We start from the raw sequence: 25,496 nt of genomic DNA, 5'->3' as shown, positions 1-25,496 counted from the left end.
ACAGCCAAGATTTTGACCCACCACATCTTTACAAGATGGGGACTCCCCCGCAGCATTGAATCCGACCAAGGCTTCCACTTTACGGGACGTGTCATGCAGAACGTCCTCACGATATTTGGCATCACCCAAAAATTCCACATAGCATACCACCCACAGAGAGTAGTAAGGGTGTGGAATGCCCTGCCTGCAACAGTAGTGGACTCGCCAAAATTTTGGGCATTCAAATGGTCATTGGATAGACATAGAGACGATAAGAGAATAGTGCTTTCGAGTGGTTTCACAGGTCGGCGCAACATCGAGGGCCGAAAGGCATGTACTGCGCTGTTATGTTCTATGTTCCTCCCCAAGCCCAATCTGTTTTTCAAATCCACTCAGCCACTCGGACTCGCGCTCCCTCACATTTGAAATATTTGGATTGGCTGTGAGAGACGACAATCAGAGAGAGTCCACCCACTCGGCCCATTCTCTCCTCTTCCTCTTTCACAGCTGCTTCACATCCTGTAGGGACTGAAAACCAAGTGAGGAGATGGTGAGTGAAGGAGCAGAATTTATAATAATTACATTGCACAATATCCACACTAATGTTCAGGCAGTCTGACTATCCTGTGGGGGATCAGGTGTGGAAATGCCCCTTATGCTGTGTGAGAAGATGCAGCTGAGAGACCTGTTTACTCGCTGCTTTGTGCTGAGCTGACTGATTGACTGTGTTGGATATTGAGTGTGTTAATTGGAAGCATTTCCCTTCTGATTTACAGGCTGAGATTTTTTGATGGGTCATTACTGAATATGAGAAGGTGAGGTGTAATTATCTGGGAGGGGTAGAGACACATTTATTCAAATTCTTTAAAGATTTTATCTGAAGGCCTCGGCCTCTCCCGAAAGCCTGGGCTTGGATTTGATACTTTTGCCCAGTGCTGTGAGCTGAATTTGGGATGTGCAGTGGGGAGTGAGTGCAGTGTATCTAATTTCCCAGGATAAACCAGAACCCTTCAATCAGCTTCACTCGAGTAATGTTTACCTCAGCTTCCAGCACTTGAAATGAAAATGAAAATCACTTATTGTCACAAGTAGGCTTCAAATGAAGTTACTGTGAAAAGCCCCTAGTTGCCACATTCTCGGAGCCTGTTCGGGGAGGCTGGTCAGGAATTGAACTGTGCTGCTGGCCTGCCTTGGCCTGCTTTCAAAGTCAGCGATTTAGTCCTGTGCTAAACCAGCCCCTAATCAGTGTGTTTTCTTCAAATAATTTGGGAGAATAAGGGGGAAAAATTCAAAATTTCCACTGAATTAACATTCCTGCTGAGTGTTTTTTATATTAAACACATTGGATACGATTCTCCAGAAAGATTTCTAAGTGTGGTAGCGAGCGGGAAGTGCTGTGAGCTTCCCGGTCGGTGCTCAGCCTGGTGAGGCAGGCAACGCTATTCAACATTAATTAGTCCACTTAACAAGGCCCCTTGTTAAGGCCCCTTGTGGCTTCTCGCCACAAATGAAGGCTCGCCAGTCAATTTGCCGGACTGCCCTCGCCAGCTGCCCGCTGGCAAGGTCAAGGAGCATTTAAATACCTAACTGCACTCAGCTCACAGCCATGGCATCGAGTCGACTGACCCCACGATTTGGGGATGCAGACTTTGGGAGGTTCCTTGATGCGGTGGAGGCCAGGATGGATGCCCTGTTCCCCTGAGGGTCACGGAGAATAAGGCACAGGGCAGCCAATGCTTCCTGGGATGAAGGGGTGGCAGCCGTGAACTCTGGGAGTGTGACCAGGAGGACTGGCCTCCAGTGTTGCAAGAAGGTCAATGACCGACACCAGGCAGCACGGGTGAGTTGACACCACCGCGCCCCTAAGACCTTCCACTCCCACGCACCAACCCCCCCTCCCACCCTCCCTTCTCACTCCCCCCCCCCCCCCTCACTATTGTGAACCACCAATGCATCCCCTCTCTGCGTCTCTGCAGGAGAAGCTCTCCCACAATCGCTGGGAGAGGGCCCAGACTGGCAGAGGCATGCCGGACATACAAAATCTCACCACCTTCGAGGAACAGATCCTGGAGGTGACTAGGGTGGCAGAGGACAGAGCGGTTACCAAGGCTGAGGTTGGCACACTCCGCCGAGGTGAGGATCCACTGGGCCCCACCCAGAGGACCTGGCAAACGTGAGTCGTTATTGCCATACTGACTGACCCATCCCTGCCACTGACCACAGGTCCTCCAGCTGACAGCACCGCCCATTCGGGGTGGCCCGTTCCCTGCCTCCCATGAGACCACCTTGCGGAGAGGAACTCAGAGGATACCATGTTCGACGCATCACAGCTGTCATCCCCACCCTCCACCAGCACAGATAAACAAACCTCGGTGGGAAACGTTAGTGGACAGGCTTCTGGAGCACAATCTGGTGAGCACCACACAATTGCTGATGTACATCAGTGGAGGCATGAATGCGCAGGCGAGACAGTAGTCGGAGGTCTGCTGGATCCCAGGAAACAGCTGGATCCCAGACAGATGCTGAGCCGAGGGAATGGGTTTACCCGGAGCTGTTATAGACAATAGGGAACGGCCGGGGCATTCAGAGGGAGATGTCAGCAACACTCCAGCAGGTCCATAGCTGATTGGAGGAGTCCCAGATGCTAAAAGTGCAGAAGATGTCACCGGCAATGTGTGGCACCGAGACCAACACTGCTCGTGTGGCGACTGCAGTGGAGAGCCTGGTGCATGACATTGGCACCGTTAGTGGAAGTGTTCAAGTCGTGGCGCAGACTGACAGCCATAGCTGAGGGCCTTGGCAGAATGTCCGACTCGCTGGGGGATGTGACCTAGTCCAAGGCTGACGTTGATGAGATGCTGCGGGACATGGCCTGCTCTCAGATGAGAATAGCCAAGGTGCTACGCAGCTTGTCCCAGTTGCAGGTGGGCGTTGCATAGGTGCTGCAGAGCATGCCCCAGTCACTGAGGAGCATCGCCGAGGGCGCGACATCATGGTGCAGACCCTGGGGAACCGTCAAGGTTTGCAGAGCCAGATGATGCGGGGCAGCCGGGGCTCGAACTAGCTGCCCCTCCGTCCCGAGGTGAACCCCGAGGCCCTATGGGCACCAGCTGTGAGGAGAGGGTGCTGCGTGCAACCCGGACCAGTCCCATGGGGTGGGGCTGGTGGCCGCCAGCTCCCCCGAGTCCCACCCCTCTGACCAGGCTGCGTCTCAAAGTCAGCACACGGGCAGGGCATCACGGCAGTGCATGTGCCGGCGACAAGTGCGCCAGGCCCCTCTGGCCCCAGAGCCCCCAGGGATGCCCACTAGGACATCGAAGGCCATGGAATGTGGTAAGCAGCTGGCTACCTCCATTTCAGATGTGCATCCAAGATGTATCATAGAATTTACAGTGCAGAAGGAGGCCATTCGGCCCATCGAGTCTGCACCAGCCCTTGGAAAGAGCACCCTACTTATGCCCATGCCTCCACCCTATCTCCGTAACCCAGTAACACCACCTAACCTTTTGGACACTAAGGAGCAATTTAGCACGGCCAATCCACCTAACCTGCACATCTTTGGACGTCTGAGGTCCTGGCTAATGACGCCAGTACGGAGGCCGGAGACCTGATACAACGAGGCCCGTGTGGCCACCCGGGCTGTCATTGCATGGTGCATCGGACTGCTCAAAATGCAATTCCAATGCTTTGACTGCTCTGGCGGTGCCCTGCTGTACACCGCCCGGAGGGCTGTCAGCTTTGTGGTGGTCTGTGGGTCCTCCATAACCTGGCACAGCACAAGGGGCGATGTGCACATCTTGTAGTGGTAGATCAAGGGTAGTTAAGCACATTGAGGATCGCTTAGTGCACCGGGTGAGGGGGAAGAGGGTGGGGGGGGGGGGGGGGGGGGGGGTAGGAGGTGGGGGGGTGAGGTTGTGGTGGGGAGAGTGGAGCTGCACCATCGGGAGAGCGGGACATTATTGGACACCTGTGACACATTAAATACTCTTGGCCACAAGCAGTATGACACCTCTGTCACTTTCGTTCGCAATGAGGGCTGACCTCCGAACCCTTGGCACATCTCTCCAGGCACCTCCCCCTCCCCGGCACACCATGTGCAGGTGACGGATGTGAATGAGTTCTCAGCAGACAGGCAGGGGTCAGACCGCCATAGATTGAGGAGGACCGGCGCTTAGCTCTATGCGGGTTATCATCACACCCTGCCATCGACAGTGACCCGCTGACAGTGCCGACACAGTCCCAGCACCCTGGAGTGATGTGACACAGACCCTGGGGGGGGGGGGGGGCGGGGTGAGTGGTGGGTAAGGTTTGGGTGATGGACAAGCCATGTCCTTTGTGAAGTGGGTGAGTGTGAGGGCCACCCTGGTCCTCCGGGCTTGCTGGACCCTCACCACTGCCGCCTGTCCTGCAGCCTCCGACTGGTCCTCCGGGTCATTCCTGGGATCATCCTCTAGCCCCTGCTGGTCCGACGGTTCCTCATCATCCTCGTACTCCTTCTTGATGAGCACATGTTCCTCATCCCCAATCTCCAGCACATCGCCTCTGTGCTGTGCCAGGTTGTGGAGGACACACAGACCACCACAAAGCAGTCAGCCCTCCGGGCGGTGTACAGGGCACCGCCAGTGCAGTCGAAGCGAGTCCGTTGCACCATGCAATGACAGCCAGGGTGGCCACACGGGCCTCGTTGTATCAAGTCTCTGGCCTCTGTACTGGCGTCATTAGCCAGGTCCTCAGCGGGTACCGCTTATCCCCCAAGAGCCAGCCACTCATCCTCGTAGAGGCCAGGGGATGTCTGACTGCTCCAGGATGTAGCTGTCGTGCACACTCTCTGGTGGCGACATGGTAGCACAGTGGTTAGCACTGTTGCTTCACAGCGCCAGGGTCCCAGGTTCGATTCCCAACTTGGGTACTGTCTGCAGAGTCTGCATGTTCTCCCTATGTCTGCGTGGGTTTCCTCCGGGTGCTCCGGTTTCCATAAGACCATAAGACATAGGAGCGGAAGTAAGGCCATTCGGCCCATCGGGTCCACTCCACCATTCAGTCATGGCTGATTTCAACTCCATTTACCCGCTCTCTCTCCATAGCCCTTAATTCCTCGAGAAATCAAGAATTTATCAACTTCTGTCTTAAAGATACTCAACGGCCCGGTCTCCACCGCCCTCTGTGGCAATGAATTCCCCAGACCCACCACTCTCTGGCTGAAGAAATTTCTCCTCATCTCTGTTCTAAAGTGACTCCCTGTTATTCTAAGGCCTAGTCTCCCCTGCTAATGGAAACAACTTCCCTACGTCCACCCTTGTAAGTTTCTATTAGATCTCCCCTCAACCTCCTAAACTCCAGTGAATATAATCCCAGGATCCTCAGACGTTCATCGTATGTTAGGCCTACCATTCCTGGGATCATCCGTGTGAATCTCCGCTGGACCCGCTCCAGTGCCAGTATGTCCTTCCTGAGGTGTGGGGCCCAAAATTGTTCACAGTATTCTAAATGGGGCCTAACTAATGCTTCAGAAGTACATCCCTGCTTTTATATTCCAAGCCTCTTGAGATAAATGACAACATCGCATTTGCTTTCTTAATTACGGACTCAACCTGCAAGTTTACCTTTAGAGAATCCTGGACTAGGACTCCCAAGTCCCTTTGCACTTCAGCATTATGAATTTTGTCACCGTTTAGAAGATAGTCCGTGCCTCTATTCTTTTTTCCAAAGTGCAAGACCTCGCACTTGCCCACGTTGAATTTCATCAGCCATTTCTTGGACCACGCTCCTAAACTGTCTAAATCTTTCTGCAGCCTCCCCACCTCCTCAATACTACCTGCCCCTTCACCTATCTTTGTATCATCGGCAAACTTAGCCAGAATGCCCCCAGTCCCGTCATCTAGATCATTACTATCTAAAGAGAACAGCTGTGGCCCCAACACTGAACCCTGCAGGACACCACTCGTCACCGGTTGCCGTTCCGAAAAAGAACCTTTTATCCCAACTCACTGCCTTCTGCCAGACAGCCAATCGTCAATCCATGTTAGTACCTTGCCTCGAATACCATGGGCCCTTATTTTACTCAGCAGTCTCCGTGAGGCACATTATCAAAGGCCTTTTGGAAGTCAAGATAGATGACATCCATTGGCTCTCCTTGGTCTAACCTATTTGTCAGGTGGGGACTTTGAAAACAGCGCGAGAGGTGAGTGAGCCAGGACTTTGAAAACAGCGCGGGAGCTGAGTGAGCCAGGACAGTGAAAACAGCGCGGGAGCTGAGTGAGCCGGGACTTTGAAAACAGCGGGGGAGCTGAGTGAGCCGGGACTTTGAAAACAGCGCGGGAGCTGAGTGAGCCGGGACAGTGAAAACAGCGCGGGAGCTGAGTGAGCCGGGACTTTGAAAACAGAGCGGGAGCTGAGTGAGCCGGGACTTTGAAAACAGCGCGGGAGCTGAGTGAGCCAGGACTTTGAAAACAGCGCGGGAGCTGAGTGAGCCAGGACTCTGAAAACAGCGCGGGAGCTGAGTGAGCCTAACAGTGAAAACAGCGCGGGAGCTGAGTGAGCCGGGACTTTGAAAACAGCGTGGGAGCTGAGTGAGCCGGGACTTTGAAAACAGCGCGGGAGCTGAGTGAGCCGGGACTTTGAAAACAGCGGGGGAGCTGAGTGAGCCGGGACTTTGAAAACAGCGCGGGAGCTGAGTGAGCCGGGACAGTGAAAACAGCGCGGGAGCTGAGTGAGCCGGGACTTTGAAAACAGCGCGGGGAGCTGAGTGAGCCGGGACTTTGAAAACAGCGCGGGAGCTGAGTGAGCCGGGACTTTGAAAACAGCGCGGGAGTGAGTGAGCCGGGACTTTGAAAACAGTGTGGGAGCTGAGTGAGCCGGGACTTTGAAAACAGCGCGGGAGATTTAAAAAGCGCGGGAGCTGCGAGTCGGAGCGGAGATTTAAAAAGTTTCGGGAGCCGTTCGGAGGAGGAGGAGCAGTCTCTGTCAGGGAGAGAACCTGAGAACATCTAAGACACTCAGAAGGTAAGAAGGTAAGTATGTGATTTTTACTCATTTTTACTTTTATACCTTTTTCAAATTGTGTGTGTCGGGGGGAAACTGAAGTGACCTCACAGAAAAGCTGTGACCTGAGAGGCTGGTTGGGAATCTACACTAAAAAAATTTTTAAATAAAAAAATTAAGCATTGGTAACTAATTAAACATAATTACTTAATTATAATTGAGAGGGGTATCTAAGCCAGAGATCGGAGAGTACTATATTTAGCTTTCGCATTTCTATTAGAAATCTAGTGCTAGGAAACAGATAGTTAACAGTAACTTTGAAAAAAATTTAAAAATATATTTAAAAACATTTTTTTTTTAATTTTAATTTTAATTAATTGACGCAATGTCAGTTAGAGGGGTGCAGTGCTCTGACTGTGAGATGTGGCAGGTCCGGGAGGCTTCCAGCGTCCCGGGTGGCTTCATCTGCAGAAAGTGCACCCAACTGGAGCTCCTCACAGACCGCATGGTTCGGTTGGAGCAGCAATTGGATGCACTTAGGAGCATGCAGGTGGCGGAAAGCGTCATAGATCGCAGTTATGTAAATGTGGTCACACCCAAGGTGCAGGCAGAGAAATGGGTGACCACCAGAAAAGGCAGGCAGTCAGTGCAGGAATCCCTTGTGGTTGTCCCCCTCTCGAACAGGTATACCCCTTTGGATACTGTCGGGGGGGATAGCCTATCAGGGGAAAACAGCAGCAGCCAGAGCAGTGGCACCACGGCTGGCTCTGATGTTCAGAAGGGAGGGTCAAAGCGCAGAAGAGTAATAGTAATAGGGGACTCTATAGTCAGGGGCAGATAGGCGCTTCTGTGGACGTGAAAGAGACTTCAGGATGGTATGTTGCCTCCCTGGTGCCAGGGTCCAGGATGTCTCCGAACGGGTAGAGGGCATCCTGAAGGGGGAGGGCAAACAGGCAGAGGTCGTTGTACATATTGGTACTAACGACATAGGCAGGATGGGGCATGAGGTCCTGCAGCAGGAGTTCAGGGAGCTAGGCAGAAAGTTAAAAGACAGGACCTCGAGGGTTGTAATCTCGGGATTACTCCCTGTGCCACGTGCCAGTGAGGCTAGAAATAGGAAGATAGAGCAGCTAAACACGTGGCTAAACAGCTGGTGTAGGAGGGAGGGTTTCCGTTATCTGGACCACTGGGAGCTCTTCCGGGGCAGGTGTGACCTATATGAGAAGGACGGGTTGCATCTAAACCGGAGAGGCATAAATATCCTGGCCACGAGGTTTGCTAGTGTCACACGGGAGGGTTTAAACTAGTATGGCAGGGGGGTGGGCACGGGAGCAATAGGTCAGAAGGTGAGAGCATTGAGGGAGAACTAGGGAATAGGGACAGTGGGGCTCTGAGGCAGAGCAGACAGGGAGAAGTTGCTGAACACAGCGGGTCTGGTGGCCTGAAGTGCATATGTTTTAATGCAAGAAGTATTACGGGTAAGGCAGATGAACTTAGAGCTTGGATTAGTACTTGGAACTATGATGTTGTTGCCATTACAGAGACCTGGTTGAGGGAAGGGCAGGATTGGCAGCTAAATGTTCCAGGATTTAGATGTTTCAGGCGGGATAGAGGGGGATGTAAAAGGGGAGGCGGAGTTGCGCTACTGGTTCGGGAGAATATCACAGCTGTACTGCGGGAGGACACCTCAGAGGGCAGTGAGGCTATATGGGTAGAGATCAGGAATAAGAAGGGTGCAGTCACAATGTTGGGGGTTTACTACAGGCCTCCCAACAGCCAGCGGGAGATAGAGGAGCAGATAGGTAGACAGATTTTGGAAAAGAGTAAAAACAACAGGGTTGTGGTGATGGGAGACTTCAACTTCCCCAATATTGACTGGGACTCACTTAGTGCCAGGGGCTTAGACGGGGCGGAGTGTGTAAGGAGCATCCAGGAGGGCTTCTTAAAACAATATGTAGACAGTCCAACTAGGGAAGGGGCGGTACTGGACCTGGTATTGGGGAATGAGCCCGGCCAGGTGGTAGATGTTTCAGTAGGGGAGCATTTCGGTAACAGTGACCACAATTCAGTAAGTTTTAAAGTACTGGTGGACAAGGATAAGAGTGGTCCGAGGATGAATGTGCTAAATTGGGGGAAGGCTAATTATAACAATATTAGGCGGGAACTGAAGAACATAGATTGGGGGCGGATGTTTGAGGGCAAATCAACATCTGACATGTGGGAGGCTTTCAAGTGTCAGTTGAAAGCAATTCAGGACCGGCATGTTCCAGGGAGGAAGAAGGATAAATACGGCAATTTTCGGGAACCTTGGATAACGAGAGATATTGTAGGCCTCGTCAAAAAGAAAAAGGAGGCATTTGTCAGGGCTAAAAGGCTGGGAACAGACGAAGCCTGTGTGGAATATAAGGAAAGTAGGAAGGAACTTAAACAAGGAGTCAGGAGGGCTAGAAGGGGGTCACGAAAAGTCATTGGCAAATAGGGTTAAGGAAAATCCCAAGGCTTTTTACACGTACATAAAAAGCAAGAGGGTAGCCAGGGAAAGGGTTGACCCACTGAAGGAAAGGCAAGGGAATCTATGTGTGGAGCCAGAGGAAATGGGTGAGGTACTAAATGAATACTTTGCATCAGTATTCACCAAAGAGAAGAAATTGGTAGATGTTGAGTCTGGAGAAGGGTGTGTAGATAGCATGGGTCACATTGAGATCCAAAAAGACGAGGTGTTGGGTGTCTTAGAAAATATTAAGGTAGATAAGTCCCCAGGGCCTGATGGGATCTACCCCAGAATACTGAAGGAGGCTGGAGAGGAAATTGCTGAGGCCTTGACAGAAATCTTTGGATCCTCACTGTCTTCAGGGGATGTCCCGGAGGACTGGAGAATAGCCAATGTTGTTCCTCTGTTTAAGAAGGGTAGCAAGGATAATCCCGGGAACTACAGGCCGGTGAGCCTTACTTCAGTGGTAGGGAAATTACTGGAGAGAATTCTTCGAGACAGGATCTACTCCCATTTGGAAGCAAATGGATGTATTAGTGAGAGGCAGCATGGTTTTGTGAAGGGGAGGTCGTGTCTCACTAACTTGATAGAGTTTTTCGAGGAGGTCACTAAGATGATTGATGCAGGTAGGGCAGTGGATGTTGTCTATATGGACTTCAGTAAGGCCTTTGACAAGGTCCCTCATGGTAGACTAGTACAAAAGGTGAAGTCACACAGGATCAGGGGTGAGCTGGCAAGGTGGATACAGAACTGGCTAGGTCATAGAAGGCAGAGAGTAGCAATGGAAGGATGCTTTTCTAATTGGAGGGCTGTGACCAGTGGTGTTCCACAGGGACACTTTCAAGCGTAAGTTAATCGGAATTCAGGACCAGCACGTTCCTGTAAGGATGAAGGATAGGTGTGGCAAGTTTCAGGAACTTGGTTAACGAGATATTGTGAGCCTAGTCAAGAAGAAAAAGGAAGCATTTGTCAATGCTAGGAGGCTGGGACCACACAAAACAAGTGTGGAATACAAGGAAAGCAAGGAAAGTAGAAAGGAGTCAGGAGGGCTAAAAGGGGTGACGAAAAGTCATTGGCCAGCAGGATTAAGGAAAATCCCAAGGCTTTTTAATACGTATATAAAGAGCATGAGGGTAGCCAGGGAGAGGGTTGGTCCACTCAAGGATAGGTGAGGGAATCAATGCGTGGAGCCAGAGGAAATGGGCATTAAATAAATGGTATTAAAGAATATTCTGCATCAGTATTCACCAAAGAGAAGGACTTGGTGGGTGATGAGTCTGGGGAGTGGTGTGTAGATAGTTTGGGTCCTGTTGAGATCAAAAAGGAGATATTGGGGGTTTTGAAAAACATTAAGGTAGACTAGTCCCCAGGGCCTGATGGGATATAAAGAACAATACAGCACTGGAACAGGCCCTTCTGCCCTCCAAGCATGTACCGGTGATGATACCACCCTTGACCAAAACCCTCAGTACTTCCTCGTGCCGTATCCCTCTATACCCATCCTAACTATGTATTTGTCGAGATGCATTTTGAACGCCGTTAATGTATCTGCTTCCACAACCTCTCCTGGCACCGCGTTCCAGGCACTCACCACCTTGTACAAAAAAAATGGCGACACATCTCCTCTAAACTTTGCCCCACGGACCTTAAACCTATGCCCCCTCGTGACTGACCCCCCACCCCAGGAAAGAGTACCTGCCCATCCACTCTATCCATGCTCTCATAATCAACAAGATTATGAGGGGGATGGACAGAGTGGATAGTCGGAAGCTATTTCCTAGGGTGGATGCTTTAAGGTGCGAGGAGCAATGTTTAAAGGAGATGTACGAGGCAACTATTTTTTACACAGAGTGTGATGGGAGCCTGGTACTCGTTGCCGGGGGAGGTAGTGGAAGGGGATACGATAGTGACTTTTAAGATGTGTCTTGACAAATAAATGAATAGGTTGGGAACAGAGGGTTATGATCCCCGGAAGGATAAGGCATTTTATTTCAGTTGGGCAGCATGGTCAGCACGGGCTTGGAGGGCCGAAGGGCCTGTTCCTGTGCTGTAATTTTCTTTGTTCTTTGTTCCTTGAATACCTGTCCACTATCTGTCCTTTCAGTAATGTTTCCCAGTCTGTCATAGCCATAGGCTGTCATGCTTCCTTTTCCTGTTTTACAGAAGATTGCACCGTACTACAACAGGAAATACAGAGAGGATAGACTCCACAGATAGATCCTGACCATCACCCAAGGAACTACTGCACAACTGTGGGAAGACATAAAAGTCTCTTCACAGCATTGAACAAACAAAAAACAAAGAAAAGTACAGCACAGGAACTGGCCCTTAGGCCCTCCAAGCCTGCGCCAACCATGCTGCCCGTCTAAACTAAAATCTGCTACACTTCCGGGGTCCGTATCCCTCTATTCCCATCCTATTCATGTATTTGTCAAGATGCCCCTTAAACGTCATTATCGTCCCTGCTTCCACCACCTCCTCCGGCAGCGAGTTCCAGGCACCCACTACTCTTTGTGTAAAAAACATACCTCGTACATCTCCTCCAAACCTTGCCCCTCGCATCTTAAACCTATGTCCCCTAGTAATTGACCCCTCTACCCTGTATAGAATTGAACACTATACTCCAAGTGTGGCCTAACTAAGGTTCTATACAGCTGCAACATAACTTGCCAATTTTTATACTCAATGCCCCGGCCAATGAAGGCAAGCATGCCGTATGCATTCTTGACTACCTTCTCCACCTGTGATGCCCCTTTCAGTGACCTGTGGACCTGTACGCATAGATCTCTCTGACTGTCAATACTCTTGAGGGTTCTACCATTCACTGTATATTCCCTACCTGCATTAGACCTTCCAAAATGCATTACCTCACATTTGTCCGGATTAAACTCCATTTGCCATCTCGCCGCCCAAGTTGGCAAACAATCTAAATCCTGCTGTATCCTCTGACAGTCCTCATCGCTATCCGCAATTTCACCAATCTTTGTATCGTCCGCAAACGTACTAATCAGACCAGTTACATTTTCCTCCAAATCATTTACATATACTACGAACAGCAAAGGTCCCAGAATTGATCCCTGTGGAACACCACTAGTCACAGCCCTCCAATCAGAAAGGCACCTTTCCGTTGTTACTCTCTGCCTTCTGTGACCTAGCCAGTTTTGTATCCATCTTGCCACCTCACCTCTGATCCCATGTGACTTCACCTTTTCATAGAATTTACAGTGCAGAAGGAGGCCATTTGGCCCATCGAGTCTGCACCGGCTCTTGGAAAGAGCACCCTACCCAAGGTCAACACCTCCTTTGACAAGGTCCCTCATGGTAGACTAGTACAAAAGGTGAAGTCACACGGGATCAGGGGTGAACTGGCAAGGTGGATACAGAACTGGCTAGGCCATAGAAGGCAGAGGGTAGCAATGGAGGGATGCTTTTCTAATTGGAGGGCTGTGACCAGTGGTGTTCCACAGGGATCAGTGCTGGGACCTTTGCTCTTTGTAGTATATATAAATGATTTGGAGGAAAATGTAACTGGTCTGATTAGTAAGTTTGCAGACGACACAAAGGTTGGTGGAATTGCGGATAGCGATGAGGACTGTCTGAGGATACAGCAGGATTTAGATTGTCTGGAGACTTGGGCGGAGAGATGGCAGATGGAGTTTAATCCGGACAAATGTGAGGTAATGCATTTTGGAAGGGCTAATGCAGGTAGGGAATATACAGTGAATGGTAGAACCCTCAAGAGTATTGAAAGTCAAAGAGATCTAGGAGTACAGGTCCACAGATCACTGAAAGGGGCTACACAGGTGGAGAAGGTAGTCAAGAAGGCATACGGCATGCTTGCCTTCATTGGCCGGGGCATTGAGTATAAGAATTGGCAAGTCATGTTGCAGCTGTATAGAACCTTAGTTAGGCCACACTTGGAGTATAGTGTTCAATTCTGGTCGCCACACTACCAGAAGGATGTGGAGGCTTCAGAGAGGGTGCAGAAGAGATTTACCAGAATGTTGCCTGGTATGGAGGGCATAAGCTATGAGGAGCGATTGAATAAACTCGGTTTGTTCTCACTGGAACGAAGGAGGTTGAGGGGCGACCTGATAGAGGTATACAAAATTATGAGGGGCATAGACAGAGTGGATAGTCAGAGGCTTTTCCCCAGGGTAGAGGGGTCAATTACTAGGGGGCATAGGTTTAAGGTGAGAGGGGCAAAGTTTAGAGTAGATGTACGAGGCAAGTTTTTTACGCAGAGGGTAGTGGGTGCCTGGAACTCACTACCGGAGGAGGTAGTGGAGGCAGGGACGATAGGGACATTTAAGGGGCATCTTGACAAATATATGAATAGGATGGGAATAGAAGGATACGGACCCAGGAAGTGTAGAAGATTATAGTTTAGTCGGGCAGTATGGTCGGCACGGGCTTGGAGGGCCGAAGGGCCTGTTCCTGTGCTGTACATTTCTTTGTTCTTTGTTCAACCTATCGCCACAACCCAGTAATCCCACCCAACACTAAGGGCAATTTTGGACACTAAGGGCAATTTATCATGGCCAATCCACCTAACCTGCACATCTTTGGACTGTGGGAGGAAACAGGAGCACCCGGAGGAAACCCACGCACACACGGGGAAGATGTGCAGACTCCACACAGACAGTGACCCAAGCCGTAATCGAACCTGGGACCCTGGAGCTGTGAAGCAATTGTGCTATCCACAATGCTACCAGTCTGCCATGAGGGACCTTGTCAAAGGCCTTACTGAAGTTCATACAGGCAACATCCACTGCCCTGCCTGCATCAATCATCTTTGTGACCTCCTTGAAAAACTGTTATCAAGTTAGTGAGACACGACCTCCCCTTCACAAAACAGTGCTGTCTCTCACTAACACGACCACTTGCTTCCAAATTGGAATAGATCCTGTCTGGACAAATTCCCTCCAGTAATTTCCCTCGCATTGACGTAAGCCTTGCGTCAATGTAGTTCCCTGGATTATCCTTGCTACCCTTCTTAAACAAAGGAACAACATTGGCTATTCTCCAGTCCTCCGGGACATCACCTGAAGACAGTGAGGATCGAAAGATTTCTGTCAAGGCCTCAGCAATTTCCTCTCTTGCCTCCTTCAGTATTCTGGGGTAGATCCCATCAGGCCCTGGGAACTTATCCACCTTAATATTTTTCAAGATGTCCAGCACCTCGTCTTTTTGGATCTCAATGTGACCCAGGCTATCTACACACCCTTCCCAATTCCTTCTCTTTGGTGAATACTGATGCAAAGTATTCATTTAGTACATCGCTGATTTCCTCTGGCTCCACACATAGATTCCCTCCCCTATCCTTCAGTGGGCCAACCTTTTCCCTGGCTACCCTCTTGCTTTTAATGCACTTGTAAAAAGTCTTGGGATTTTCCTTAACCTATTTGCCAATTACTTTTTGTGACCCCTTTTAGCCCTCCAGACTCCTTGCTTAATTTCCTTCCCACTTTCCTTCTATTCCAAAGAACAAAGAAAAGTACAGCACAAGAACAGGCCCTTCGGCACTCCAAGCCTGTGTCGACCATGCTGCCCGTCTCAAGTAAATTCTTCTGCACTTCCGGGGTCCGTATCCCTCTATTCTCATCCTATTCATGTATTTGTCAAGATACCCTTTAAATGTCACTATCGTCCCTGCTTCCACCACCTGCTCCGGCAGCGACTTCTAGGCACCCACTACCCTCTGTGTAAAAAACTTGCCTCGCACATTGATGCACGATCAATCACTACTAAAGTGAGATTGAAGGCTTTAATGAACAAGTAGTTACCCTAGTAGCTCCGGTACACAATGACTGCTGTGGGTGAAACACAGACTCTTATGCTCCGCCTGCTGGGCGGAACCAGCAGGCAGGTTCTACCACTCATACTACAGTATAAGGTACAAAGATACCCCTAATAAAGCCTACCACACACATCTCCTCTAAACCTTGCCCCTCGCACCTGAAACCTATCCCCCTAGTAATTGACCCCTCGACCCTGGGAAAACGTCTCTGACTATCCACTCTGTTCTATGCCCCTCATAATTTTGTAGACCTCTATCAGGTCGCCCCTCAACCTCCTTCGTTCCAGTGAGAACAAACCGAGTTTATTCAATCGCTCCTCATAGCTTATGCCCTCCATACCAGGCAACATTCTGGTAAATCTCTTCTGCACCCTCTCTAAAGCCTCCACATCCTTCTGGTAGTGTGGCGACCAGAATTGAACACTATACTCCAAGTGTGGCCTAACTAAGGTTCTATACAGCTGCAACATGACTTGCCAATTCTTATACTCAATGCCCCGGCCAATGAAGGCAAGCATGCCGTATGCCTTCTTGACTACCTTCTCCACCTGTGTAGCCCCTTTCAGTGATCTGTGGACCTGTACTCCTAGATCTCTTTGACTTTCAATACTCTTGAGGGTTCTACCATTCACTGTATATTCCCTACCTGCATTAGCCCTTCCAAAATGCATTACCTCACATTTGTCCGAATTAAACCCCATCTGCCATCTCGCCGCCCAAGTCTCCAAACGATCTAAATCCTGCTGTATCCTCTGACAGTCCTCATCGCTATCCGCAATTCCACCAACCTTTGTGACGTCCGCAAATGTACTATTCAGACCAGTTACATTTTCCTCCAAATCATTTATATACACTACGAACAACAAAGGTCCCAGCACGGATCCCTGCAGAACACCACTAGTCACAGCCCTCCAATCAGAAAAGCACCCTTCCATTGCTACTCTCTGCCTTCTATGACTGAGCCAGTTCTGTATCCATCTTGCCAGCTCACCTCTGATCCCGTGTGACTTCACCTTTTGTACCGGTCTGCCATGAGGGACCTTGTCAAAGGCCTTACTGAAGTCCATATGGACAACATCCACTACCTTACCTGCATCAGTCATATTTGTGACCTCCTTGAAAAACTCTGATCAAGTCAGTAAGACATGACCTCCCCTTCACAAAACCATGCTGCCTCTCGCTAATACGACCCCTTACTTCCAAATGAGAGTAGATCCTGTCTCGAAGAATTCTCTCCAGTAATTTCCCTACCACTGACGTAAGGCTCACCGGCCTGTAGTTCCCTGGATTATCCTTGCTACCCTTCTTAAACAAAGGAACAACATTGGCTATTCTCCAGTCCTCCAGGGCATCACCTGAAGACAGTGAGGATCCAAAGATTTCTGTCAAGGCCTCAGCAATTTCCTCTCTTGCCTCCTTCAGTATTTTGGGGTAGAGCTCATTGGGCCCTGGGGACTTATCCACCTTAATATTTTTTATGACTCCCAACACCTCGTCTTTTTGGATCTCAAAGTGACCCAGGCTATCTACACACCCTTCTCCAGACTCAACATCCACTAATTCCTTCTCTTTGGTGAATACTGATGCAATGTATTCATTTAGTACCTCGCCCATTTCATCTGGCTCCACACATAGATTCCCTCCCCTGTCCTTCAGTGGGCCAACCCTTTCCTTGGTTACCCTCTTGCTTTTTATGTACGTGTAAAAAGCCTTGGGATTTTCCTTAACCCTATTTGCCAATTACTTTTCGTGACCCCTTTTAGCTCTCCTGACTCCTTACTTAAGTTTCTTCCTACTTTCCTTATATTCCACACAGACTTTGTCTGTTCCCAGCCTTCTAGCCCTGACAAATGCCCCCTTTTTCTTTTTGATGAGTCCTACAATAACCCTCGTTATCCAAGGATCACAAAATTTGCCATATTTATCCTTCTTCCTCACAGGAACATGCCGGTCCTGAATTCCTTTCGACTGACATTTGAAAGCCTCCCCCATGTCAGATGTTGATTTACCCTCAAACATCCACCCCCAATCTATGTTCTTCAATTCCCGCCTGATATTGTTATAATTCGCCTTCCCCAATTTTGCACGTTCACCCGAGGACCACTCTTATCCTTGTCCACCAGCACTTTAAAACTTACTGAATGGTGATCACTGTTCCCGAAATGCTGCCCTACTGAAACATCTACCACCTGGCCGGGCTCATTCCCCAATATCAGGTCCAGTACAGCCCCTTTCCTAGTTGGACAATCTACATATTGTTTTAAGCCCTCCTGGATGCTCCTTACAAACTCTGCCCTGTCCAAGCCCCTAGCACTAAGTGTGTCCCAATCAATATTGGGGAAGTTAAAGTCTCCCATCACAACACCCTGTTGCTTTAACTCCTTTCCAAAATCTGTCTATCTATCTGCTCCTCTATCTCCCGCTGGCTGTTGGGTGGCCTGGAGTAAACCCCCAACATTGTGACTGCACCCTTCTTATTCCTGATCTCTACCCATATAGCCTCGCTGCCCTCTGAGGTGTCCTCACGCGGTACAGTTGTGATATTCTTCCTAACCAGCAGCGCAACGCCTCCGCCACTTTTACCTCCCCCTCTATCCCACCTGAAACATCTAAATCCTGGAATGTTTAGCTGCCAATCCTGTCCTTCCCTCAACCAGGTCTCTGTAATGGCAACAACATTATAGTTCCAAGTACTAATCCAAGTTCTAAGTCCATCCGCCTTACCTGTTACACTTCTTGCATTAAAACATATGCACTTCAGGCTTTGTCCGTTCCCAGCCTTCTAGCCCTGACAAATGCCTCCTGTTTCTTTTTGACGAGGCCTACAATATCTCTCGTTATCCAAGGTTCCCGAAATTTGCCATATTTATCCTTCTTACGCACAGGAACATTCCGGTCCTGAATTCCTTTCAACTGACATTTGAAAGCCTCACACATGTCTGATTTTGATGTACCCTCAAACATCCTCCCCCAATCGATGTTCTTCAGTTCCCGCCTAATATTGTTATAATTAGCCTTCCCCCAATTTAGCACATTCACCCTAGGACCACTCGTATCCTTGTCCACCAGCACTTTAAAATTTACCGAATTGTGGACACTGTTCCCGAAATGCTCCGCTACTGAAACTTCTACCACCTGGCCGGGCTCATTCCCCAATACCAGGTCCAGTACAGCCCCTTCCTTAGTTGGACGATGTATATATTGTTTTAAGAAGCCCCCCTGGATGCTCCTTACTAACTCTGTCCCGTCAAAGCCCCTAGCACTTTGTGAGTCCCAGTCAATATTGGGGAAGTTAAAGTCTCCCATCACAACAACCCTGTTGCTTTTACTCCTTTCCAAAATCTGTCTGCATATCTGCTCCTCTATCTCCTGCTGGATGTTGGGAGGCCCATAGTAAACCCCCAACATTGTGACTGCACCCTTCTTCTCCTGATCTCTACCCATATAGCCTCGCTGCCCTCTGAGGTGTCCTCCCGCAGCACAGCTGTGATATTCTCCCTAACCAGTAGCGCAACTCCACCAGCCTTTTACATCCCCCTCTATCCCACCTGAAACATCTAAATCCTGGAACGTTTAGCTGCCAATCCATCCCTTCCCTCAACCAGGTCTCTGTAATGGCAACAACATCATAGTTCCAAGTACTAATCGAAGCTCTAAGTTAATCTGTTATACTTCTTGCAGTAAAACATATGCACTTCAGGCCACCAGTCCCGCTGTTTTCAGCAACATTTCCCTGTCTGCTCTTCCTCAGAGCCAGTGGCCCTATTTCTCAGTTCTCCCTCACTTTTTTCACCTTCTGACCTATTGCTCCGGTACCCACCCCCTGCCATACTAGTTTAAACCCCCCCGTGTGACACTAGCAAACCTCGCAGCCAGGATATTCACGCCTCTCCAGTTTAGATGCAACCCGTCCTTCTTCTTCAGGTCACACCTGCCCCGGAAGAACTCCCAGTGGTCCAGATAACTGAAACCCTCCCTCCTACACCAGCTGTTTAGCCGCTTTATCCTCCTATTTCTAGCCTCACTGGCACACGGCACAGGCAGTAATCCCGAGATACAACCCTTTTAACTTTCTGTCTAGCTCCCTGAACTCCTGCTGCAGGACCTCATCCCCCTTCCTGCCTATGTCGTTAGTACCAATATGTACTACAACCTCTGCCTGTTTGCCCTTCCCCTTCAGGGTGCCCGCTACCCGTTCTGAGACATCCTGGACCCTGGCACCAGGGAGGCAACATACCATCCTGGAGTCGCTTTCAGGTCCACAGAAGAGCCTATCTGTGCCCCTGACTAGAGTCCCCTACGACTATTGCTCTTCTGCAATTTGACCCTCCCTACTGAACATCAGTGCCAGCCGTGGTGCCACTGCTCTGGCTGCTGCTGTTTTTCCCTGATAGGCTAGTCCCCCGACAGTATCCAAAGGGGTATACCTGTTCGAGAGGGGACAACCACAGGGGATTCCTGCACTGACTGCCTGCCCCTTGGGTGTGACCACATCTATACAACTGCTATCTATGACGCTTTCCACGACCTTCATGCTCCTAAGTGCATCCTACTGCTGCTCCAACCGAACCACGTGGTCTGTGAGGAGCCTCAGTTGGGTGCACTTTCTGCAGATGAAGCCTTCCGGGACGCTGGGAGCCTCCCAGACCTGCTGCATCTCACAGTCAGAGCACTGCACCCCTCTAATTGAAATTGTGTTAATTAATAAGTAAATTAAATTTTAAAATACATTTTTTTTAATGTTACTGTTAAGTATATGTTTCCTAGCACTAGATTTCTACTATAAATGTGAATGCTAAATACAGTACTCTCTGGTCTCTGGCTTAGATACCCCTCTAAATTATGATTAAATAATTAATCAATTATGTTTAATTAGTTTAACAGTGTTTAATTTTTAAATTTAGTGCAGATTCCCTACCAGCCAATCAGGTCACAACTTTCCTGCGATATCACTTTTCAGTCCCCCCCCCCAATCAGATCACTCAGAAGAGCAGAATATCCCCGGCTCTCTCTCTCTCCCGCTCCCGGAAATGAATGCCGCTGGAACCTGGGGGTAAGTTTTTATATCACTTACCTGTTGCCAAGCTGCTCCCCGGCTCGCTCTCACCCTCTCCCACTCCCGAAAATGAAGGCCGCTGGAACCTGGGGGAAAGTTTTATATCACCTACCTTCCCAGGATGCTCCCTGGTTTTCTCTCTGCTTCCAGGAATGCATTCTGGATCTCTCCCTGCAGATTACCAGTTACAAAGCCAAACGAAGGAAACAGAACAAAAAGGGAAACAGCACCTCCTCCCACTCCATGCCAAATTACCACACTACCCAAATTACCAAGTTCCAATTCCCACTCTGGCTGTGTCTCACTCACTCAGGCTGTCTCGATTTCATGTGCACAAAGCAGGATGTGTCTCCTTCACCTGCGCAAAGCTTACTGAGTGCGCTTTGTATCTGTCTTTCATACAGAACTCAGCTAAACAAGATGAGTCACACTACTTAAGCTCAACACAGAGACGGTTGGACAGTGAAACCATCATCTTAAATCGATTGCGTCAGGGAAACATTGACATATTATCAGATCTGAAACTGGTCAATGGTGTGGAACATTCCATCAAAACCAACCTTTCAGAAGGTCCGGCTGTGGGTGATTGGCCAGCGTGAGGCTGGGAAGAAGTGTGAATGGGCTCCACCTGTGGTGAGAGCTTCAATCATTCATCGAGCCTCATGAACCACTGACTCATTTCGACAAGCAAGAGGCTGTTCGGGTGTGAAGAGGGTTCCACAGGCTCATTGGATCTCCCAACATACAAGATCCATCTAACACCAACTGTTAACAAAAGGACAACTTCATGGAAGAGAAATCATTCAAGTGTGAGGTGTGCGATCGAGCCTTCCCAAAGTTATCAACACTTGTGCAACATCGACACACTCACACAGGGGAGAAGCCATTCACGTGCGAGGTGTGTGACAAATCCTTTGCTTGGTCATCAAATCTCCGCGTGCACAAATGCATTAAAAAACGTGATAATCTGTTTTCATGCAAGGTTTGTGGTAAAGCATTCACGCAGTCCTGGAGTCTCCGTGTACATCTACGCATTCACACTGGGGAGAAACCATTCACCTGTGAGGTGTGTGACAAATCATTCACACAGCCATCCTCTCTCCGTGAACACCAACGGCTTCACACTGGGGAGAAACCATTCAAATGTGAGATTTGTAACACATCATTCAGGCAGTCATCAGCCTATCGTACACACCAACGCATTCACACTGGGGAAAAGCCATTCAAGTGCGAGGTGTGCGATAAATCATACTCATCGTTAACTAACCTCCGTGAACACCAGCGCATTCACACAGGGGCGGAAGAGGTAAAATGTGATGTTTGTGATAAAGTCTTCACAAATTTAAGGAGCCTCCAGTTACATCAGACAATTCACACAGGAGAGAAGCACTTCAATTGTGAGTTTTGCGATAAAGCTTTCGCGAGATCTTCAACCCTCCTGATACACCAGAGGATTCACACGGGGGAGAAACCCTTCAAGTGTCAATTTTGTCAGATGGCTTTCTCCCAAAACTATCATCTCTTGAGGCACCAGAGAGTGCACACAGGGGAGAAACCCTTCAAGTGTGAGCTGTGCAATGAAGCCTTCACACAGTCATCAACGCTGGTAAAACACCGACGTAGTCACACCAGGGAGAAGCCGTTCAAGTGTGAAGTGTGTGAAAAATCGTTCTCACAATCATCTCATCTCCATAGGCACCAACGCATGCACACTGGGGAGAAACCATTCAAGTGCGAAGTGTGTGATAAATCATTTTCATACTCATCGTCCCTCTGCGCACATCAACACATTCACACTGGGGAGAAACCGTTCAAGTGTGAGGTGTGTGACAAGACCTTTGCGGAATCCTGGGACCTTCTCAAACATCGACGGATTCACCCAGGGGAAAAGCCATTCACTCATGACGTGTGTGACCAGTCAGTCCTGAACTCATCATCCCTCTGTGCACACCAACACATTCACGCAGGGAAGAAACCTTTCCCAGGTGAGGTGTGTGTTAAATCCTACTTGAGGTCCTCGGACCTCCTGTTCCATCAGAGGAACCACACAGGGGAGTGAGAATTCAATTGTGAGCTTAGTGTGGGGAAAGCAGTGGGGAAACTACAAGAAGTTGAACCACTTTGCACACACGTATGCCATCAGATCAAAGAAGAAATTACGTTCTTGTAATAGCCAGAGAGGATTTTGATCAAAGAAGGAACAAGTGTTGGCACAAAAAAAAGCCATTCTGAAGTTATCTCAAAAAAATAAGTTAAAATGTTCGAGATTGGAAAATGAACTTAGAAATGAGGCTATGCCGGGGCAGCACGGTGGCACTGGTTAGCACTGCTGCCTTGCAGCGCCGAGGGTTCGATCCCAGCCCCAGGTCACTGTCCGTGTGGGGTTTGCACATTCTCCCTGTGTCTGTGTGGGTCTCACCCCCACAAACCAAAGATGTGCAGAGTAAGTGGATTGGCCACGCTAAATTGCCCCTTAATTGGAATTTTTTTTTTAAATTTAAAAAAAAAAAGAAATGAGGCTGTGCTAAAGAAGAAAGAGAGAATGTAACTCTGGATTTAACGGAGACATTCTTTGTAGAGTTTAAAGTTGAGAAAGCTACAGACATGGAAACCAATGAGGTTCAAAAGCTGAAATCAGGACCAGCTGTTTAAAAGAGTGAGCTTCAAAATTCACCTGTGAATAAGAATGAATAATTTTCTTTTGTAGACAGAACTTTGCACTATAAATATTGTAAGAAGAAAACTCTCTAAAACATCACAAAAAGTCATAATTTACATCTTGAACTGGACAGGGAATTCAACAGAGTGCTGATGAACTTGTGAAGTTGATTGGACATGGGGAGGATGATTATTGTGTGTATTGCAAGCGATAAGATCATTGTTAAGATCTATAACATATTGTAAGTTGTAATATTCTAGGCTATTTAAATGAAAGTATATCACTTGGTGACACATTTCCATTTTCTTCTGGTGGGAGATTTTGTGAATATTTAGTTAATGGGTCCATTAAGTTTTAGTTGTGGAAATATATCTTTTACGGTAAGGGTTTAAAAAGGGCAGAACAGAGAGCAATATAAAGTAGCAGGTGGGCTTATTAGCTGGAGAGCTGATCCCTGCATTCCAGAGAGGTTGTTTTGGGAATTGAAGCTGAATGAGTTGAAAAGCATTCAGTGAGCCCTGAAAGCTGTGACATCCCATTTACTAAATTATAAATTACACTCAATAAACACCCGCTCAGTGTGAGAATTATATAATTAACAATGCGGAAGGAAGCTATTCGGCCCATTGAGTCTGCACCAGCCCTTGGAAAGAGCACCCTACTTAAGCCAATCTTCCACCCCGTAACCCCACCTAACCTTTTGGGCACTAAGGGGCAATTTAGCATAAAGGCTCTGTTATTTTTCTGCCTCCGTAGATAGTTCAGGCAGTGCCCTATTGGGGCCCCCCTCCATCAACACCCCAACTCCCTCCCTTCCCACCACCCTCCTTTCCCTCTCTCCCCACTTCCTTTCCCTTCTGTTGGTACAGAGGCAAGGGTATCAGGTCTCTCCAGCCCAAAGTTTAGTGCCTGTACCATTTGTTTTTTGTAGAAATGTGTTGTGAACTGTTTTAATAATCAGAGTATCCAACCCCCCCTCCCCATACATTGGTACTGAGGGGAGGGTACCCTGTTTCTCCAAGGCAAAATTAGTGTTTGTACCGTTTGGCCTTGTATATATTTTTTACTGTTCTAATAAAAAGATATGGCCAATCCATCTAACCTGCACATCTTTGGAGTATGTGGTACATGAAATGGTGACATCAGCCACGGAAGGAAAGGATGAACCTTGTCCCTAATCTTCCCCGAATATGGGTGTAATGTCCGAGTTCCAGACAATGAAAACATTGTGGGAGGATCCAGTGTGAGTGACATTCACATGGAGTATTCTCTTTCGGCCATTTTACACAACATGAAGGAGGGGGATGGTATGACATCACAAAAGTGATAACACTTCAGCTGTCAAATGCCCAGTTTTCACTGAAGTTGATATATAAATGCTAGTCTTTCTCTCTTAGGAAAATGTTATGTTTCCTGTGGAATAAACGGAGAAAGTGTACCAACCCTCAGTGACATTGACCAATATATTATTTATAGGACTCTTATTGTAGGCTCCTGGGTATTTCAGTGGATAGGAACACACCATAAATCAGCAAAAATGTGAATCTTTTGTGAGTTATAAATTATAGAGGATTGAGAAAACAGCAGACATACAATAACACAATATTTAGCTTACACCAAACTTAGAATCAAACAAAATAACTAATAACTTAAGATCATTCCCAGACCATGAAATGAATCTTGGAAGAGTGTAAGGTGAACATATCGCATCGTTACAACGATGAGGGAACTCGGTTCTGTAGACTCAGCCCCATTCCCTCACCATACTCAGGATATCTCTGCTCAAACTACGGTGAGAGGCTGCAAGTCCGGCGGTCCCCTCCAGTCTTCTCCTGCTCCCAGCAGTTGTGGGTGCAGTTCCCCTGGGGGACGGGACAGAAAACAACAGCATTAGACAGTATGCATATGCACCCCAAAGGTGGGTAGCTGGTGGCTTCAGTGGACAGGGCACCCAGCCATGGCACGTGCTGCACGGCGGGGATTTAGCCGCTATCCTGGGTGGGGGAGGGCCACAGGGGTTGGTGCCGGGGGCACAGTGCTGCCTACTCATACTGAAGAGGTTGTGCAGTTTTTTACCGTACTGTTGGCCGGTCCGGATGGTTTTGCTCGTGGCTCTGACCACCTCTGCAAACGACGACAACTGGCAGCCTCCTTCCTGGGCCAGGTTACAGGGTGGCCCGCCTCTCCTCCACCGCATCCAGCCAGGTCTCCAGCTCGGTGTCCGTAAATCGTGAGTCCATGCGTCTTGCTGGTACCTTGTTGGCTGGGATGGTGTGTGTGGAGAGTGAAGTGGGTATATGCGGCTGCAGCTTGTCAGCCTCCTGAGTATCAATTGCGAATCCCACACAGTTTCTCATTGGAATCGATTGTGTTACACGTGGCACCGTGCTAGCCTCTTAACAGTCGCTGAATCAGTCCAGGTGTGGTGCAAGATTAGCTGTCATGGAAGTTTTTTATTGGAATTTTTGAATTTTGCACCTATTTGCATTTTATTTTTAGTATGTACAGTGTGTGAGGGTCTTGTGTATAC

The 25,496-nt window shown here is 48.7% G+C and overlaps 1 protein-coding gene and 1 long non-coding RNA gene across 6 annotated transcripts in view; one reads left to right on the top strand and one right to left on the bottom strand.

The window, feature by feature from the left end:
- The window catches only part of LOC140430911 (uncharacterized), a 257,042-nt gene that overhangs the window by 12,172 nt on the left and 219,374 nt on the right, over positions 1-25,496 (bottom strand). The window lies entirely within an intron of this gene.
- LOC140430904 (uncharacterized) lies at positions 495-24,073 on the top strand. Of its 5 annotated transcripts, XM_072518692.1 has the most exons (3): positions 495-529; positions 11,615-11,844; positions 20,712-24,073. In XM_072518692.1, exon 3 carries the CDS (start codon positions 21,095-21,097, stop codon positions 22,364-22,366), a length of 1,272 nt encoding a protein of 423 aa, XP_072374793.1. In that variant the 5' UTR covers positions 495-529; positions 11,615-11,844; positions 20,712-21,094; the 3' UTR covers positions 22,367-24,073. The 5 variants fall into 5 exon arrangements, with proteins under 5 accessions (XP_072374793.1, XP_072374796.1, XP_072374795.1 ...); XM_072518695.1 differs by lacking the exon at positions 11,615-11,844 and having other exon boundaries at positions 496-529; XM_072518694.1 differs by lacking the exons at positions 495-529; positions 11,615-11,844 and adding an exon at positions 13,769-14,275.

Source organism: Scyliorhinus torazame, chromosome 10 (genome assembly GCF_047496885.1).
Source record: "Scyliorhinus torazame isolate Kashiwa2021f chromosome 10, sScyTor2.1, whole genome shotgun sequence".
Classification (NCBI taxonomy): Eukaryota; Metazoa; Chordata; class Chondrichthyes; order Carcharhiniformes; family Scyliorhinidae; genus Scyliorhinus; species Scyliorhinus torazame.
Note: the sequence above shows the minus strand (reverse complement) of the source record. Positions and strands in the feature narration are given on the sequence as shown.

Bases quoted from the DNA above. Each gene is read 5' to 3' on its own strand.
- LOC140430904 (XM_072518692.1), top strand. From the start codon at position 21,095: ATGGAAGAGAAATCATTCAAGTGTGAGGTGTGCGATCGAGCCTTCCCA.